This window comes from Haematobia irritans, chromosome 4 (genome assembly GCF_050003625.1).
Source record: "Haematobia irritans isolate KBUSLIRL chromosome 4, ASM5000362v1, whole genome shotgun sequence".
Lineage (NCBI taxonomy): Eukaryota > Metazoa > Arthropoda > Insecta > Diptera > Muscidae > Haematobia > Haematobia irritans.
Window position 1 is genome coordinate 193231084 of NC_134400.1, and position 18654 is coordinate 193249737.

At 30.7% G+C, this 18654-nt stretch overlaps 2 protein-coding genes across 2 annotated transcripts; both read left to right on the forward strand.

The window, feature by feature from the left end:
• Positions 1-5360: 5360 nt before the first annotated feature.
• LOC142234531 (uncharacterized) lies at positions 5361-7305 on the forward strand. The gene has a single exon (XM_075305698.1). The coding sequence runs from the start codon at positions 5427-5429 to the stop codon at positions 7113-7115; it is 1689 nt and encodes a 562-aa protein (XP_075161813.1). The 5' UTR covers positions 5361-5426; the 3' UTR covers positions 7116-7305.
• Positions 7306-13908: 6603 nt separating this feature from the next.
• On the forward strand, positions 13909-15198 carry LOC142234885 (uncharacterized). The gene is made up of 2 exons (XM_075306094.1): positions 13909-14024; positions 14547-15198. Exons 1-2 carry the CDS (start codon positions 13929-13931, stop codon positions 14937-14939), a joined length of 489 nt encoding a protein of 162 aa, XP_075162209.1. The 5' UTR covers positions 13909-13928; the 3' UTR covers positions 14940-15198.
• Positions 15199-18654: the final 3456 nt, after the last annotated feature.

An 18654-nucleotide genomic window follows, 5' to 3' on the forward strand; every position in this document is an offset into this window, starting at 1 on the left:
GCGGGAGCGGCATTTCTAAAATCCGGAGCGGAGCGGTTTCCAAATGAAAAACCGCTCCGCTCCGAATAAAATATTACTTGAATGAAATGTGTAACTTTGAAATTACACTGTGTAGGTAATTTCAAATTTAGCTAGTACTTAGCGTAGTGTGAGTAAACGTTTAAAATGTACGATATGTATTTTTGTACGTACGTACATTGGGGAAAACACAACGTGTTTTTTAGTAATTGTTTTCAAAAACGGCAAATGTCAAAATATATATCTAGTATGTGTTGTAAAAGTAACAACAGTACTTTCGATCAATTTCATCCCGTATTACTACAAAGATGTTTGTAATGAACGTCAAATAAATGCAATTCAACGATCTTATTTATATTTAATTTTTTAGTTTTCTACACTGAAAAAAATATTGTCGTGAAGTCAAAGATTCCATGTCCTTAGAATAAGAATGCAAATTTTGCTTAACATGGAAGACGCATTTCTCTAAAATAAAGTTTTTTATACCCATCACCATAGAATGGTGACGGGGGTATAATAAGTTTGTCATTCCGTTTGTAACACATCGAAATATCGATTTCCGACTATATAAAGTATATATATTCTTGATCAGGGAGAAATTCTAAGACGATATAACGATGTCCGTCTGTCTGTCTGTTGTAATCACGCTACAGTCTTCAATAATGAAGCAATCGTGCTGAAATTTTGCACAACCTCGTCTTTTGTCTGCAGGCAGGTCAAGTTCGAAGATGGGTTATATCGGTCCAGGTTTTGATATAGTCCCCATATAAACCGACCTCCCGATTTGGGGTCTTGGGCTTATAGAAATCGTATTTTTTATCCAATTTGCCTGAAATTGGAAATCTAGAGGTATTGTAGGACCACAAATACGTGTGCCAAAAATTGTAAGTATCGGTCCATATTTTGGTATAGCCCCCATATAGACCGATCTCCCGATTTTACTTCTTGGGCTTATAGAAACCGCAGTTTTTATTCAATTTACCTGAAATTGGAAATCTAGAGGTATTGTAGGACCACAAATACGTGTGCCAAAAATGGTGAGTATCGGTCTATGTTTTGGTATGGTGCCCATATAAAACGACCTCCCGATTTGGGGTCTTGGGCTTATAGAAACCGTATTTTTTATCCAATTTGTCTGAAATTGGAAATGTAGGGGTATTTTCGGACCACAAATACGTGTGCTGAAAATGGTGAGTATCGGTCCATATTTTGGTATAGCCCCCATATAGACCGATTTCCCGATTTTACTTCTTGGGCTTCTAGAATCCGAAGTTTTTATCCTATTTGCCTGAAATTGGAAATCTAGAGGTATTTTCGGGTCATAAAGAGGTGTGCCGAAAACGGTGAGTAGCGGTCCATGTTTTAGTATAGCCCCCATAAGAACGATCTCCCGATTTAACTCCTTGGGTTTCTAGAAACCGTAATTTTTATCTTATTTGCCTGAAATTGTAAATATTCTGGTATTTTAGGCTCGGTCCATTTGGTAATGCCTCCATATAGACCGACTTCACTTGAATTGCTTGAAACTCAATGTAAAATTTCCAGATTTTACTTCTACATATTTAAGATTTCAAATCAAGACGTTATTTTATAATTTTCTTGCACACTTACAAGAGATGTTAATGATTCCTCTAAAACTCAAACAAAAATGGTTCTTATAAATGCAGAATCTGATATGGTCCTCATAGGTGAAATCTTTAAATTTATCTTCGGGAATATCCTCAAGTCCTCCTGAAATTTCAAAGGAAACCCTAATATTTGGTTCATGGTGGTGGGTATTTAAGGTTCGGCCCGGCCGAACTTAGTGCTGTATATACTTGTTTTCTTGTCCAAAACGCAATAAACTTTTGAATGAAGTTGTAATGTCCTTATAATTAAGTGGTTTTACTTAAAAATGTGTATCATAATATGAAAGATAAAATTTTTGACTTTAATAATTAAGAAAAATTCTTTAAAATTAATAAAATTGTCTTTAAATTTGTTTCCTTTTTGCATCTTGCCTACAAAGCAAAAAATCGTTAAAATAAGACATGTTTTTCAACACTTTATTTTAAAGACGCTTTTTACTTGAAACATAGCATAATTTCTACTGGAAGTCGAGTCTTAATATGGAAAAAAAATAACTCGTTAACTAGTTTTTAAAGGATTTTGATAACAACTGACGAAAAAAATCTAAAAAATGAAAAATTAACATATGCTTCCTAGAATGCTTCCTTTAATGAAGTCAAAATAGATTTAATATTTCTAAAAAAATCTTCAAAATTAATAAAATATTTCAATACATTGTTTTAAAGTCATTATACCCTAAACCACATAGTGGTTAGGGTATAACAAGTTTGATCTGCCAAAAAATGTGCCTACAAGAAATATTGATTTTAGACCCCACACACAAAAAAATTTCACGAAAAATTTTCCAATTAAAATTTAAATTGAGTTTTAAAAAATATTCAATTAAAAATTTAATTGATTCAACAAATTTTTTAATTGAAACAAAAATCAATCACAAAAATAATAGTATCAATTAATTTTTTAATTGGATCAATTAACTTTTTAATTGACCTTCAATTAATTTTTTAATTGATACTATCATTTCTGTGATTGAAGACATTTCAATTAAAAATTAATTGGATCAATTAATTTCGTGATTGAATCAAAAAAAAATTTTTTTGTGTGCATAAAATATATACCGATCAACTCACCTCCTGAGTCGATCTAGCGCTTGGCGTCCGTCCGTCCATCCGTCCGTCTGTCCATGTATTTGTTGTTCATAGGATTTCGGTCGCAATTATTAACCGATTTTGATGAAATTTGGTACAGGAAGTTTTTTTGGGCACAAGGACGAACGTTACTGAATTTGGAAGAAATCGGATCAAATTTAGATATAGCTCCCATATATATGTATTGCCCGATTTCGACAAATGGGGTCACGTTGCACTTTTTTTACTAACCAATCGTCGTCAAATTTAGCACAAAATAATCTTCTTTATCACCCTTTAGGTCTGAAAATTTCATCGAAATCGGTTCAGATTTAGATATAGGTCCCATATATATGTATCGCCCGATTTTGTCAAATTAGGTCATAAAACCCTTATTTATCAACCGTTCTTACTCAAAGTTGGCGAAATGTAATCTTCTATAGCACTAACTATATTTGCAAAAAATCATCGAAATCGGTTCAGATTTAGCTATAGCTCCCATATATGTACCGCCCGATTTTTCTAAATAAAATAAAACTCAATTGAACAAATAATACAATGTTTGTACTATAATTTTCTCGAAGAGGAGCGGAGCGGAGCGGAGCGATTTTTTTTTCTCAGAGCGGAGCGAGGAGCGGAGCGGTTTTTTTTTCTCCGGAGCGGGAGCGGAGCGGAGCGAAAAAAATGGACCGCTCCGGATCCCTGAGCCAAACAACATCCAATCAACTGCATAAACTCTATCTTCCAATCATATCGAACTGATGATCTCTGCATTTACTGATTATCTGGAAGTCAAGCAAAATACGCTCACTAGGCATAAGCTCTCTACTTTTGGATTATTAACGAACTGATGATCTCACCTGCTACTGATCATCGGGAAACCAACCATCATTTGATCAAGTGGGGAATTACAATAATTGAGAAAACGCGATCATGGGGAAACCAACCAATATCAGATAAACGGCAAGAGCTTATTATTTCTGAATCAACTACACATCAATGAATCCCAATGTTTCCGATCATCTATGAACGGACATTTTCAGCACTTAGGGGCATTTGGAAACCAATCAACATGCGATGAAGTACATAAACTCACTATCTTCTAATCATATCGAACTGATGATCTCTCCAATTACTGATTATTTGGAAGTCAAGCAACAGAAGCTCATACGATCACGAACTGATGATCTCACCTGGAAAACCAACCATCATTCGATCAAGTGGGGAATTACGATCATTGGGAAACCAACCAATATCCAATAACCTGCAAGATCTTATTATCTCTGAATCAACTACACATCAACGAATCCCAACGTTTCCGGTCATTTATAAACCGAAATTTTCTCCACATACGGGTCATTTGAAAACCAATCAACATCCGATTAATTGCAAAAGCTCACTATCTTTCAGTCAGTTACGAGATGATAGTCTCACCAACGAAAATCTTAGAACTGAGCCACCGTGGTGCAATGGTTAGCATGCCCGCCTTGTATACACAAGGTCGTGGGTTACGACCGAACACCAAAAAGTTTTTCAGCGGTGGATTATCCCACCTCAGTATGCTGGTGACATTTCTGAGGGTTTCAAAGTTTCTCTAAGTGGTTTCACTCGAATATGGAACACCATTCGGACTCGGATATAAAAAGGAGGTCCCTTGTCATTGAGCTTAACACGGAATCGGGCAGCACTCAGTGATAAGGGAGAAGTTCACCAATGTGGTATCACAATGGACTGAATAGTCGAAGTGAGCCTGATACATCGGCCTGCCACCTAACCTAACCTAGAACTGATTAAATTCCAGGAAAAAGTAGTTTCTGTCATCCATGAATAGATGTTGCATTAATAAGGGGGAACAATTTAATAGCTGATTAACTGCAAGAGCTCATAATCTCCCGATCAAGGACTGATTATCTGCAAATCGTAGAACTGATTAAGTTCCAGCAAACAGTCGATTTTGTTCAGCCATGAATCGATGGTCGAATCAATAAATAAACTGCAAGATCTTATTATCTCTGAATCAAGTACACATCAACGAATCCCAATCATCCAGAAGCCGAAATTTTCTCCACTTACGGGCCATTTGAAAACCAGTCAACATCTGATCAATTGCAAAAGCTCACTCTCTTCCGACCAGTTATGAGCTGACTGTCTCACCAACGAAAATCTTAGAACTGATTAAATTCCAGGAAAAAGTAGTTTCTGTCATCCATGAATAGATGTTGCAATCATTATGGGGAACAATTTAATTGCTGATTAACTGCAAGAGCTCATAATCTCCCGATCAAGTATACATCAACTAATTCCAAAGTTTACAACTGAAAAAGTGACAACCGGGAAACTAATGATCTGTAAACCGAAGAGGTCATCAAGTTTCAGATCAATTAAAAATCAAACATCTGTGAAGATGGATAAACACTTGGCCTTATCAGACCCTGGAGATTATGTCCTAATTTCAGTGATGAAGTTTCCATGCAACCAACCAAAATCAAGTAATAGCATAAATGCAAAAAATTTCCCCAAGTGCCGCAAATCTTTTGCCCAAACGTAATATACCCACTCTCACCACTGTAGCGGGCAAAAGAAATATGAAAACAAAAGAGTACTTCCTTGAATAGTGCAGCTAGTCATGGAAAATCGAAAATCAATTGTCCAGACTTTAGTTGCGGATTAAAGACGAACGGCTGCAGAAGAAAATAGACGCGCGCTAATACTATGCTTAATCTGGGAGCAATAACGCTGCTCCCCAGCTTACTAATAATATCCTGCTGTTGGGCTGAAGATGTAGTTTTAAAATGTGATGAGTACAATGATAAAATTGGAGGCATGGAGAAATTTTGTACCGTTTCCGGTTTCCAGGTGACACATTCGCAAAATGTCAAAATAACTCCATATGCGAGGGCAAATCAAACGAATTTCATGAAATTCTATAACTCGGTACTTCTGGATATACCAGCGAAATTGTTCGATGTTTTTAGTAGCCTAAAGACTTTGGATGTATCGCATACAGAAATTGAGGATATTTCAAGGAATACATTCACCTCGGCCAGTATGTTGACCACATTGAATTTGAGTCACAATCTCATAGAGAAAATCAATACCTCGGCCTTTGTGGGAGCCCATAATTTGATGAGATTGGATTTGAGTCACAATAAATTGCATACCCTGGGATCATTGGCTTTTCGGGGTCTGACCAATATGAATAAAGTGGTGTTGTCCTATAATGCTTTGACGCAAATACCCACGGATTTATTTTTGGATAATACCTATATGGATGCAGTGTATTTGGATAATAATCAATTGGAGGAAATTAAACCGGAGGTCTTTTATCATTTAAGGCATATACGCGATTTGAATTTGGCCTTTAATCATTTAAAGCTATTTCATCCGGAAACCTTTCAACATTCCTATGGTCCGGAGACATTGATATTGGAAGGCAATGAGTTACAAGAATTCCAATTGACGAATAAGACCATAACGAAGAAATTGAATTTGAATTCCAATCAATTGTCAAGGCTGTTTGTTAATGGAACATCGTTCATAACCGCCGTCAATAATTCCATATCCCAGGTTGAGGTCTACAACAGTCAAGGAGTCAATACTTTGTTGGTGCAACACAATAATCTATCGCAGATCTCCAATGTGACTTTGCTCACACAATTGACTGAATTGGATTTATCCTATAATCCAGTGGGTACTCCCAATGTTACCACCTTTCAAAATTTCAATCATTTGACCAGTCTTTTTCTACGGGCCACTGGTATTCGTAAACTCGCCTTTGGCATGTTTGCCAAATTGCCCATGCTAAGTGTTTTGGATTTGGCCTATAACAATCTGACCGATTTGAATTTGGATATTTTTGTTCCTGCCAATAGTAATCTACGCTCATTTTATGTTGATGCCAATAATCTCACCGAGATTCGTGGAAAATATAGTTTTGCCAAAGCTTTTCCCTCTCTCGCTGAATTGGGTATCTCCAGGAATCGTTTCAATTGCACCTATCTCCACTGGCTATTGATAGAGCCACAATTGAGTGATTACACCAAGCTTAATATTGAACATGATGATAGCCCCCTGGAACAGACCCATATAAGAGATGTTACCTGTATCTCTCACAAGGATGAGGAGTTGCAAAAGGCCGAACATGATTTGGCCAATTCTAGAGAATTTCAACATACCATGCAATTGTCTTTGGCCACTATGTCCGATCATGCCAAACAAATGCAATCGTATCTGCTAATCCTATCGTTGATCTTATCTCTATTGGTTGTTATGGTATGTTTAGTGTGTGTCCTTGGTGGTGTTCATTATTGGCGCACTCAGAGAGCGAAATATTTTCAACGTCGTGGTGGTGTTATAGTCTTTAATTCTAATGCCACAGTCAATACAAGTGTGGAGCATTAGTTGTACAAGGAAGAGGAGCAGGAGGAGAAGATGGAGGAGGAGACATTGGTTTTCTTCCATACATGATACTCGTTAGAAAAGGATAAAATTAATGTTAATATTAAAAATTATTAAAAAAAAATAATAATAAATAAAAGACAGATATGTATATATGCAATTTAAAATAAATTTACAAATAGACCTCTATAAATGTGTTATTTAATTTGGGGTGATATTTACCTCAATGTTTCATGCAATTAAGAATGAGAGTCCTAAATTCTTATTAGATAAATTTTCATATTCCTCCCATTTTTGTCCTTCAAAGTTAAAGCGGAATTTCTCTCATATTAAGAACCTAGCAAAAAACCCATAGCCAAAAAAGTAGTGCAAATGTTCTCTTCGCATCAGGAAGTGCTAGAAAATTGGCGCAGAAGCAATGAATTTAAGATAGGCATTTAATAGAACGGATGTCCTTCAGCCATTGCACTGAATTTGCATCACTTCGTGATAGTCATCATTTGTCAAAATGACCTCACTTCATTTTATTATCGTTCTAAACTCTATTTTTAGTGGATTGGAAAATGACAAAGATTAAAATTTTTCTATAAAAAAATTGTCAAAATTTTATTTCTATAAAAAAATTTTATCAAAATTTTATTTCTATAGAAAATTTTGAAAAAATTTTATGTCTATAGAAAATTTTGTGGAAATTTTGTTTCTACAGAACATTTTTTGGAAATTTTGTTTCTATAGAGAATTTTGTCAAAATTTTTGTTTTTTAAGAATTTTTTGTTAGAATTTTATTTCTATGGAAAAATTTGTTTAAATTTTGTTCTTATAAAAAATTTTGTCAACATTTTATTTCTATAGAAAATGTTGTCAAAAGTTTATTCCTATAGAAAATTTTGTCAAAATTTTATTTCTATGGAAAATTTTGTGAAAATTTTATTTCTATAGAAAATTTTGTGAAAATTTTATTTCTATAGAAAATTTTGTCAAAATTTTATTTCTATAGAAAATATTGTGAAAATTTTATTGCTATAGAAAAATATGTCAAAATTTTATTTCTATCGAAAATTTTGTCAAAATTTTATTTCTATAAAAGATTTTGTCAAAATTTAATTTCTATAAAAATTTAGTCAAAATTTCATTTCAATAGAAAATTTTGTGAAAATTTTATTTCTATAGAAAAATATGTCAAAATTTTATTTCTATAGAAAATTTTGTCAAAATTTTATTTCTATAGAAAAACTTGTCAAGATTTTATTTCTATAGAAAAATTTGGCAAAAATTTACTTCTATAGAAAATTTTATTTATATAAAAATTTGTCAAAATTTTATTTCTCCAAAAAATTTGTGGAAATTTTATTTCTATAGACGATTTTATGAAATTTTATATAGAATTTTATATATAGAAAATTTGGTCAAAACTTCATTTCAATAGAAAATTTTGTGAAAATTTTATTTCTATAGAAAAATATGTCAAAAATTTATTTCTATCGAAAATTTTGCGAAAAATTTAATTTTTTAGAAAATTTTGTCAAAATTTTTGTTTTTTAAGAATTTTTTGTTAGAATTTTATTTCTATAGAAAAATTTGTTTAAATTTTGTTCCTATAAAAAATTTTGTCAACATTTTATTTCTATAGAAACTTTTGTCAAAATTTCATTTCTATAGAAAATGTTGTCAAAATTTTATTTCTATAGAAAATTTTGTCAAAATTTTATTTCTATAGAAAAATTTGTCAAAATTTTATTTCTCAAAAAAAAAAAGTTGTGGAAATATAGTTTCTATAGAAAATTTTGCAAAATTTTATTTTTATAAAAGATTTTGTCAAAATTTAATTTCTATAGAAAATTTAGTCAAAATTTCATTTTGATAGAAAATTTTGTGAAAATTTTATTTCTATAGAAAAATATGTCAAAATTTTATTTATATCGAAAATGTTGTCAAAATTTTATTTCTATAGAAAAATATGTCAAAATTTTATTTATATCGAAAATTTTGTCAAAATTTTATTTCTATAGAAAATTTTGTCAAAATTTTATTTCTATAGAAAAGTGTGTCAAAATTTTATTTCTATAGAAATTTTTATTTCTATAGAAAAATTTGGCAAAAACTTCTATAGAAAATTTTATTTCTATAAAAATTTGTCAAAATTTTATTTCTCCAAAAAATTTGTGGAAACTATGTTTCTATACAAGATTTTATGAAAGTTTATTTCTATAGAAAATTTTGTCAAAATTTTTTTCTATAGAAAATTTTGTCAAATTTTTATTTTTGTAGAAAACTTTGTCAATTTTTTTTCTCTAGAGAATTTGGTCCAAATTTTATTTCTATAGAAAATTTTGTGGAATTTTCGTTTCTATAGAAAATTTTGTCAAAATTTTGTTTTTATAGAAAATGATATCATAATTTATTATGGTCTTAAATTCTTTAATAAAATAAAAATAAAATAAATATATTTCTATAAGAATTTTTGTTAAAACCTTAGTTTTATAGATAATTTTGTCAAAAATTTTGTTTAATATTACTTAAAAATTAAGAAAATAAAAAATTAAACAATATTTTGTTTCTCAAATTTACTTATGTTGCACTTTAAATAGCCTTGAAATGAAAAATGACAAAGGATGACGTTAGTGTACAAAAAATAAGGATGATAGAAAAATTTGTCAAAATTTTATATTTTTAGTATATAAAATAAAATGCGATGGGGACGAAAACAATCCATGTCCGATGGATTATGTTGGCACCACTAAAACCCAATTAAAAACAAGACTTTCTGCCCACAAATCCGACCAAAAGATGAAAGACAAGCCCTTAGAACAAAAAACGGCCCTTGCAGCACATTGCAAAACCACAGGACACATCCCAAACTTCAAAAATGTTGAAATACTGACGATGGAAGAGGATACTAGGAGGAGATATACATTGGAGATGCTACATATAATAAATACACCCCCTGAGGAACGCATGAACTTTAAAGCCGACACAGACCACTGCGCACAGATTTACAGAAATCTAATACAAAATCACAAACACAATTAAGATAATTAATCAGTTAGACATGAGCATTGTAAGGAGAAAGTCTATTACTTTGTAAAATGTAAATATATAATTAATGTTATATTTTTGTTTCAAAACGTTGTTGAAGTTAATATTGTAAAATATTTAAATTATTACAATTTATAGATAATATCTCGCTGAAGATGATCACCGATGGTGTATCGAAATATCCGAGAATAGCAATATTTCAATAAAAAGTAATGAAAAACATTAACACCAGCATTTTTCATTAGTCCATGACCTCAAGCCAAACAAATAATCCCAAAATTGTAAAATTACAAAGGTCAACTAACAAAACTAAACAAAATTTTATTTCTATAGAAAAATTTGTCAAAATTTTATTTCTATAGAAAAATTTGTCAAAATTTCATTTCTATAGAAAAAATTTTCAAAATTTTATTTCTCCAAAAAAATTTGTGGAAATTTTGTTTCTATAGAAGATGTTATGAAATTTCATTTCTATAGAAAATTTTGTCAAAATTTTATTTTTACAGAAAATTTTGTCAAAAAGTTATTTCTATAGAAAAATTTGGCAAAATTTTATTTCTAGAGAAAAATTTGGCAAAAATTTCCTTTTGTACAAAATTTGTCAAAATTTTTGTTTTTTAAGAATTTTTGGTCAAAATTTAATTCTATAGCAAAATTGGTCAAAATTTAATTTCTATAGAAAAGTTTGTAAAATTTTATTTCAATAGAAAATTTTGTCAAAATTTTATTTTTGTACGAAATTTTTCAAAATTTTATTTTTGTGGAAAATTCTGTCAAAATTATATTTCTATAGAAAATTTTGTCAAAATTTAATTTCTATTAAAAAATTTGTCAAAATTATATTTCTGTAGGAAAATTTGTCAAAAATTTATTTCTCAAAAAAAAAAACTTGTGGAAATTTTGTTTCTATAGAAAATTTTGTGAAATTTTATTTCTATAGAAAATTTTGTCAAAATTTTATTTCTAAAGAAAAAATTGTCAAAATTTTTTTTTCTATAGAAAAATTTGTCAATATTTTATTTATATAGACAATTTTGTGAAAATTTTATTTTTTATAGAAAATTTTGTCAAAACTTTATTTCTATAGAAAATTTTGTCAAAATTTTATTTCAATAGAACATTTTGTCAAAATTTTATTTTTGTAGAAAATTCTGTGAAAATTTTATTTTGTAGAAAATTCTGTCAATATTATATTTCTATAGAAAATTTTAACAAAATTTAATTTCTATAGAAAAATTTGTCAAAATTTTATTTCTGTAGAAAAATTTGTCAAAAATGTATTTCTAAAAAAAAATGTGGAAATTTTGTTTCTATAGAAAATTTTGTAAAATTTTATTTCTATAGAAAATGTTGTCAACATTTTTTTTCTATAGAAATATTTGTGAAGATTTTATTTATATAGAAAAATTTGGCAAGATTTTATTAATAAAGAAAATTTTATTTCTATAGGAAAAATTTTCTAAATTTTATTTCTATAGAAAAATTTGTAAAATTTTTTCTCTAGAGAATTTGGTCAAAATTTTATTTCTATAGAAAAATTTGGCAAAATTTTATTTCTAGAGAAAAATTTGGCAAAAATTTCCTTTTGTACAAAATTTGTCAAAATTTTTGTTTTTTAAGAATTTTTGGTCAAAATTTAATTCTATAGCAAAATTGGTCAAAATTTAATTTCTATAGAAAAGTTTGTCAAAATTTTATTTCAATAGAAAATTTTGTCAAAATTTTATTTTTGTACGAAATTTTTCAAAATTTTATTTTTGTGGAAAATTCTGTCAAAATTATATTTCTATAGAAAATTTTGTCAAAATTTAATTTCTATTAAAAAATTTGTCAAAATTATATTTCTGTAGGAAAATTTGTCAAAAATTTATTTCTCAAAAAAAAAAAACTTGTGGAAATTTTATTTCTATAGAAAATTTTGTGAAATTTTATTTCTATAGAAAATTTTGTCAAAATTTTATTTCTATAGAAAAAATTTTCAAAATTTTTTTTCTATAGAAAAATTTGTCAATATTTTATTTATATAGACAATTTTGTGAAAATTTTATTTTTTATAGAAAATTTTGTCAAAACTTTATTTCTATAGAAAATTTTGTCAAAATTTTATTTCAATAGAACATTTTGTCAAAATTTTATTTTTGTAGAAAATTCTGTGAAAATTTTATTTTTGTAGAAAATTCTGTCAATATTATATTTCTATAGAAAATTTTAACAAAATTTAATTTCTATAGAAAAATTTGTCAAAATTTTATTTCTGTAGAAAAATTTGTCAAAAATGTATTTCTAAAAAAAAAATGTGGAAATTTTGTTTCTATAGAAAATTTTGTGAAATTTTATTTCTATAGAAAATGTTGTCAACATTTTTTTTCTATAGAAATATTTGTCAAGATTTTATTTATATAGAAAAATTTGGCAAGATTTTATTTATAAAGAAAATTTTATTTCTATAGGAAAATTTTTCTAAATTTTATTTCTTTCTATAGAAACATTTGTAAAATTTTTTCTCTAGAGAATTTGGTCAAAATTTTATTTCTATAGAAAATTTTGTGGAATTTTTGTTTCTATAGAAAATGTTGTCAAAATTTTATTTTTAGAGAAAATGATTTCAAATTTATATTCTATAAGAAATTTAGTTAAAACTTTAGTTCTATAGATAATTTTGTCAAAATTTTTGTTTAATGTAATTAAAAAATAGACAAAATAAATAAATAAACAATATTTTGTTTCTCAAATTTATTTATGATGCACTTTAAATAGGCCTTGAAATGAAAAATGACAAAGGATGGCGTTATTGTACAAAAAATAAGAATAAGGATCCAGGGTAAAAAAAATGTTATTTTGCCAAATAAATAATTTTCACAATTTTTAATGCATTCTTACGCTTGTCTGAAACGTTTGAAAACAAATATTTTTTAAAATTCGCAATTTTTCTAGAATTTGAATAATTTTTACCATTTTAATAATTCTTACCTATTTCAAACAAAAATAAAAAAATAGAACTACCCATTAAAAATAGGGAAGCGGTATTTTTAAAAGCTGCAGCGGAGTGGTTTTTATTTTGGAAAACGCTCTGCTAACAGGATCGCATGAAATTTACTCCTCCAAGAGGTTCCGGATCTCATATCTGGGAATCGGTTTATATGGGGATTATATATACTAATTGAGGACCTATATGGACCAATATTTTAATGATAACACAGCATACAAAATTTCAACCAAATCGTATGAAAATTGCTTTTCCAAAAGGATTCGCAAGCATGGTTGCCAAAGTTGGTAAAATCTTTAGAACCGGGCAAGCGTTTTTTGCAGTGTGGGTAAGCATTTTGTTAGTGTAGTCTACTTGTGCATAGTAGGTGTTCTCCAAGTAAAATCTTGGCAAAAACCAATGTCTTGCATAAAATACCTACAAAATTTGGCCTGACGAGCTCATAGTCAATGGAACATGGGCAGCACAAAGAAAACAAATCAGACAATTGATATTGGCAAGAAATAAGGTTTATAGAACATTTGCCAATTGAAGTAAACGTGGGGGAGGGAATGAGTTCGAAGACATGTGCTGAGCATTTTGGATAATTTTGTTTTCATTAAAGCGCATGTCTGTAGATATACACAAAAATACAAACAAAAAAACATTAAATAAATCGACAATGAAATTTTAATTTTTTGGCGGACATCTTGAATTGATATGTTTGGCAGTCAACAAAATACTATTCTTTATATTTATTTTATTTTTTTTAAGGTAAGAGATGGACGAAAAAATTAGTATATAAGCTAGAGATAATGGATATTTGGAGTATAGTTTGCATTGTAAACTTAACTTGGCTAAAACACCAAAATCCTATCACAAACAACAAAAACATAAAAATGTTCAAATTGGTAAGAGAATAAAATAAAAGAAAAAAAATTAAAATTTTGGATATGCGTAGATCTGAAAAAAAAAATTAAGACCTAATCATATCTAATTACTATGGAATTAGATCTGATCACATCTCAAAGTTGGTTTATATCTAATGTCTTAAGGTTGAATTACACACCATGCGTCAATCCCTGCGTTGATGGAAGGGTTGATTTTTTCTGTTTGCGGTAGACTATTCAAGCTTTTGATTTCAAAGAGAAATTTCAACTCTTCAATCATCGGACGCTTTGTACGCATTGAACGCATGGCATGTAATTCTACCTTTAGATATAATTATATTTAAAACTAAATATAATTGGATCTCGTGATATAAAATTCTATTTCATCACATCAGGCCGTATCCACTGAGATCCAAAGTTACCAATTTTGAGATCTAATCATATCTAATGTGGTGCCGCAATGTTTAACCGACACATTATTTTCATAATTTATTTTTTGTTTGTTTTAATTTTGAATTTCTTTTCTCCCTTTTGTCGTTTCAGTCTGTATTCGTTGCTCTCTGCGCCTTGGTGTGCTCCGCTTATGCCAAACCTGCTGTAGTTGCTGCTGCTGTTCCCGCTGGTGTGGTTACTGCAACCAGCTCTCAATATATTGCCCGCAATTATAATGGTATTGCGGCTGCTCCTGTTGTTGCTGCCGCCTATACTGCTCCAGTAGCTGCTGCTTACACGGCTCCTGTAGCTGCTGCCTATACCGCTCCAGTAGCTGCTGCCTATACCGCTCCAGTAGCTGCCGCTTATACCGCTCCTGTTGCTGCCGCTTATACTGCTCCCTATGCTGCCGCTTATACTGCTCCTTATGCTGCCGCCTATACTGCTCCTTATGCTGCCGCCTATACTGCTGCCTACACTGCCCCCTATACCACATTATTGTAAAGAATTTCTCGAATGTGATTGGATTTCTGAGTACTTCATCGATACTTCTCAATAAGGACTTTTTGTGATTTTTTTCTTCTACTCCGTTATAGCGAATGAAAAACTTTATTTTAAAAGTTTGGGTTCATTATCGCTTTAATAACCAATTTGTTTTTGTTTTTAATTATATATTTGCATCATTTTGATTATTTTTTTGTTTAATTTGTGAAAAAAAACAACAAACAAAATAAAAATTAATATGTATATACATGAGTTTTAATTGAACACAATAATGAGTTTTTATTGAAAACAGATTAAATTTAACCAAAATGAAACGGCAACGGGTTAATGTCGCCTTTTGGGTTGAAATAAAAACGAGTGATACATAAACGTCTAAGAAGTCAGTTGTTGAACTTGTACTTAAATTAACTAATATCTAATCCAAAAAAAAAATGTTTTAAATTTTTTTTTAAAGATATTTTCCACAGCCCAATGAGATTTTCTTATTACAAGTACGTCTCAAAAAAAAATTTAAATTTTTTGAGACATTTTGCATCTTGACAAAAAAGCGTTTAACTATGTGCGATTTTTTCAATATTTTATTTCAACGTTTTTTTTACTTGCAACATAGTATAATTTCTACTTGAAGACGAGCCTGACACGTTTTAAACGGATTCGATAGCACATGAAGAAACGAGTAAGAAAAGTCTAAAGTCGGGCGGGGCCGACTATCAGATTTAGATATAGCTCCCATATATATATTTCGCCCGATATGGATTAATACGGTCCCAGAAGCCAGAGTTTTACTCCAATTTGGTTGAAATTTTGCACTAGGAGTACAATTAGTAGTGTAGTCAAGTGTGCCAAATTTTATTGAAATCGGTTCAGATTTAGATATAGCTCCCATATATATCTTTCGCCCGATATGGACTAATACGGTCCCAGAAGCCAGAGTTTTACCCCAATTTGGTTGAAATTTTGCACTAGGAGTACAATTAGTAGTGTAGTCAAGTGTGCCAAATTTTATTGAAATCGGTTCAGATTTAGATATATCTCCCATATATAGCTTTCGCCCGATTTACACTCATATGACGACAGAGGCCAATTTTTAACCCCGATTTAGTTGAAATTTTGCACAGGGAGTAGAATTAACATTGTAGCTATGCGTGCCATATTTGGTTGAAATCTGTTCAGATTTAGATATAGCTCCCATATATATGTTTTTCTAATTTCGACAAAAAAATGGTCAAAATACCAACATTTTCCTTGCAAAATCACCACTGCTTAGTCGAAAAGTTGTAAAAATGACTCTTATTTTCCTAAACTTCTATATCGAGCGATAAATCATAAATAAACTTTTGCGAAGTTTCCTTACAATTGCTTCAGATTTAAATGTTTCCCATATTTTTATACCCTGCGCCACACTGTGGAACAGGGTATTATAAGTTAGTGCATATGTTTGTAACACCCAGAAGGAGACGAGATAGACACACGTTGTCTTTGGCAATAATGTTCAGGGTGGGCCCCTGAGTTGATATAACCATGGCCGTCTGTCCGTCTGTCCGTCCGTCCGTCTGTCTGTGAACACATTTTTGTGATCAAAGACTAGGTCGCAATTTAAGTCCAATCGCCTTCAAATTTGGCACATGTTCCTAATTTGGGTCAGAATAGAACCCTATTGATTTTGGAATAAATCGGTTCAGATTTAGATGTAGCTCCCATATATATCTTTCGATTTGCTTGAAATTTTATACAAACATAACACTTAGTCGTATAGTCAAGTGTGCCAAATTTGATTGAAATCGGTTCAGATTTAGATATAGCTTCCATATATATTTTTCGCCCAATATGGACTTATATGACCCCAGAAGCCAGAGTTTTGGCCCAATTTGGTTGAAATTTTGCACAGGGAGTAGATTTTGCATTTTAGCTATGCGTGCCAAATTTGATTGAAATCGGTTCAGATTTAGATATAGCTCCCATATATATGTTTTTCTGATTTCGACAAAAATGGTCAAAATACCAACATTTTGCACTAGGAGTAAAATTAGTAGTATAGTCAAGTGTGCAAAATTTTATTGAAATCGGTTCAGATTTAGATATAGCTCCCATATATATCTTTCGCCCGATATGGACTAATATGGTCCTAAAAGCCAGAGTTTTGGCCCAATTTGGTTGAAATTTTGCACAGGGAGTAGATTTTGCATTTTAGCTATGCGTGCCAAATTTGATTGAAATCGGTTCAGAGTTAGATATAGCTCCCATATATATGTTTTTCTGATTTCGACAAAAATGGTCAAAATACCAACATTTTCCTTGTAAAATCGCCACTGCATAGTCGAAAAGTTGTAAAAATGACTCTTATTATGTTTGTAACACCCAGAAGGAGACGAGATAGACACAGGGTGTCTTTGGCAATAATGCTCAGGATGCGTCCCTGAGTCGATATAACCATGTCCGTCTGTCCGTCCGTCCGTCCGTCCGTCTGTCTGTGACCACATTTTTGTGATCAAAGTCTAGGTCGCAATTTAAGTCCAATCTCCTTCAAATTTGGCACATGTTCCTAATTTGGATCAGAATAGAACCCTATTGATTTTGGTAGAAATCGGTTCAGATTTAGATATAGCTCCTATATATATCTTTCGCCCGATATGCACTAATATGGGCCCAGGAGCCAGATTTTTATCCGAATTTGGTTGAAATTTTTGCACTAGGAGTACAATCAGTAGTATAGTCAAGTGTGCAAAATTTGATTGAAATCGGTTCAGATTTCGATATAGCTCCCATATATATCTTTCGCCCGATATGGACTAATATGGTCCTAAAAGCCAGAGTTTTGGCCTAATGTGGTTGAAATTTTGCACAGGGAGTAGATTTAGCATTTTAGTTATGCGTGCCAAATTTGATTGAAATCGGTTCAGATTTATATATAGCTCCCATATATATCTTTCGCCCGATATGCACTTATATGGACCCAGAAGCCAGAGTTTTATCCCGATTAGCTTGAAATTTTGCACAAGGAATTAAATTGGTAGTATAGTCATGTGTGCAAAATTTGGTTGAAATCGGTTCAAATTTATATATAGCTTCCATATATATTTTTCGTCCGATATGGACTTGTATGGCCCCAGAAGCGAGGGTTTTGGCCCAATTTGGTTGAAATTTTGCACTAGGAGTATAATTAGTAGTATAGTCATGTGTGCCAAATTTGATTGAAATCGGTTCAGATTTAGATATAGCTCCCATATATATGTTTTTCTGATTTCGTTTTCTGATTTCCTTGTTAAATCGCCACTGCTTAGTCTAAAAGTTGTAAATAAGACTTTAATTTTCCTAAACTTCTAATATATATATATCGAGCGATAAATCATAAAAAAAACTTTTGCGAAGTTTCCCTAAAATTTCTTCAGATTTAAATTTTTCCCATACTTTTTTACTAAAATTGTGTTCCACCCTAGTGCATTAGCCAACTTAAAGTTTGAGTCTATAGATTTTGTAAAAGTCTATCAAATTCTGTCCAAATCGAGGGATAATTAAATGTATGTATTTGGGACAAACCTTTATATATAGCACCCAACACATTTGACGGATGTGATATGGTATCGAAAATTTAGATCTACAAAGTGGTGCAGGGTATAATATAGTCGGCCCCGCCCAACTTTAGTTTTTCTTACTTGTTTTTTTTTTTATAATTTTATATACATTCTAACGCTTGTCTGGAACGTTTGATGCTTCT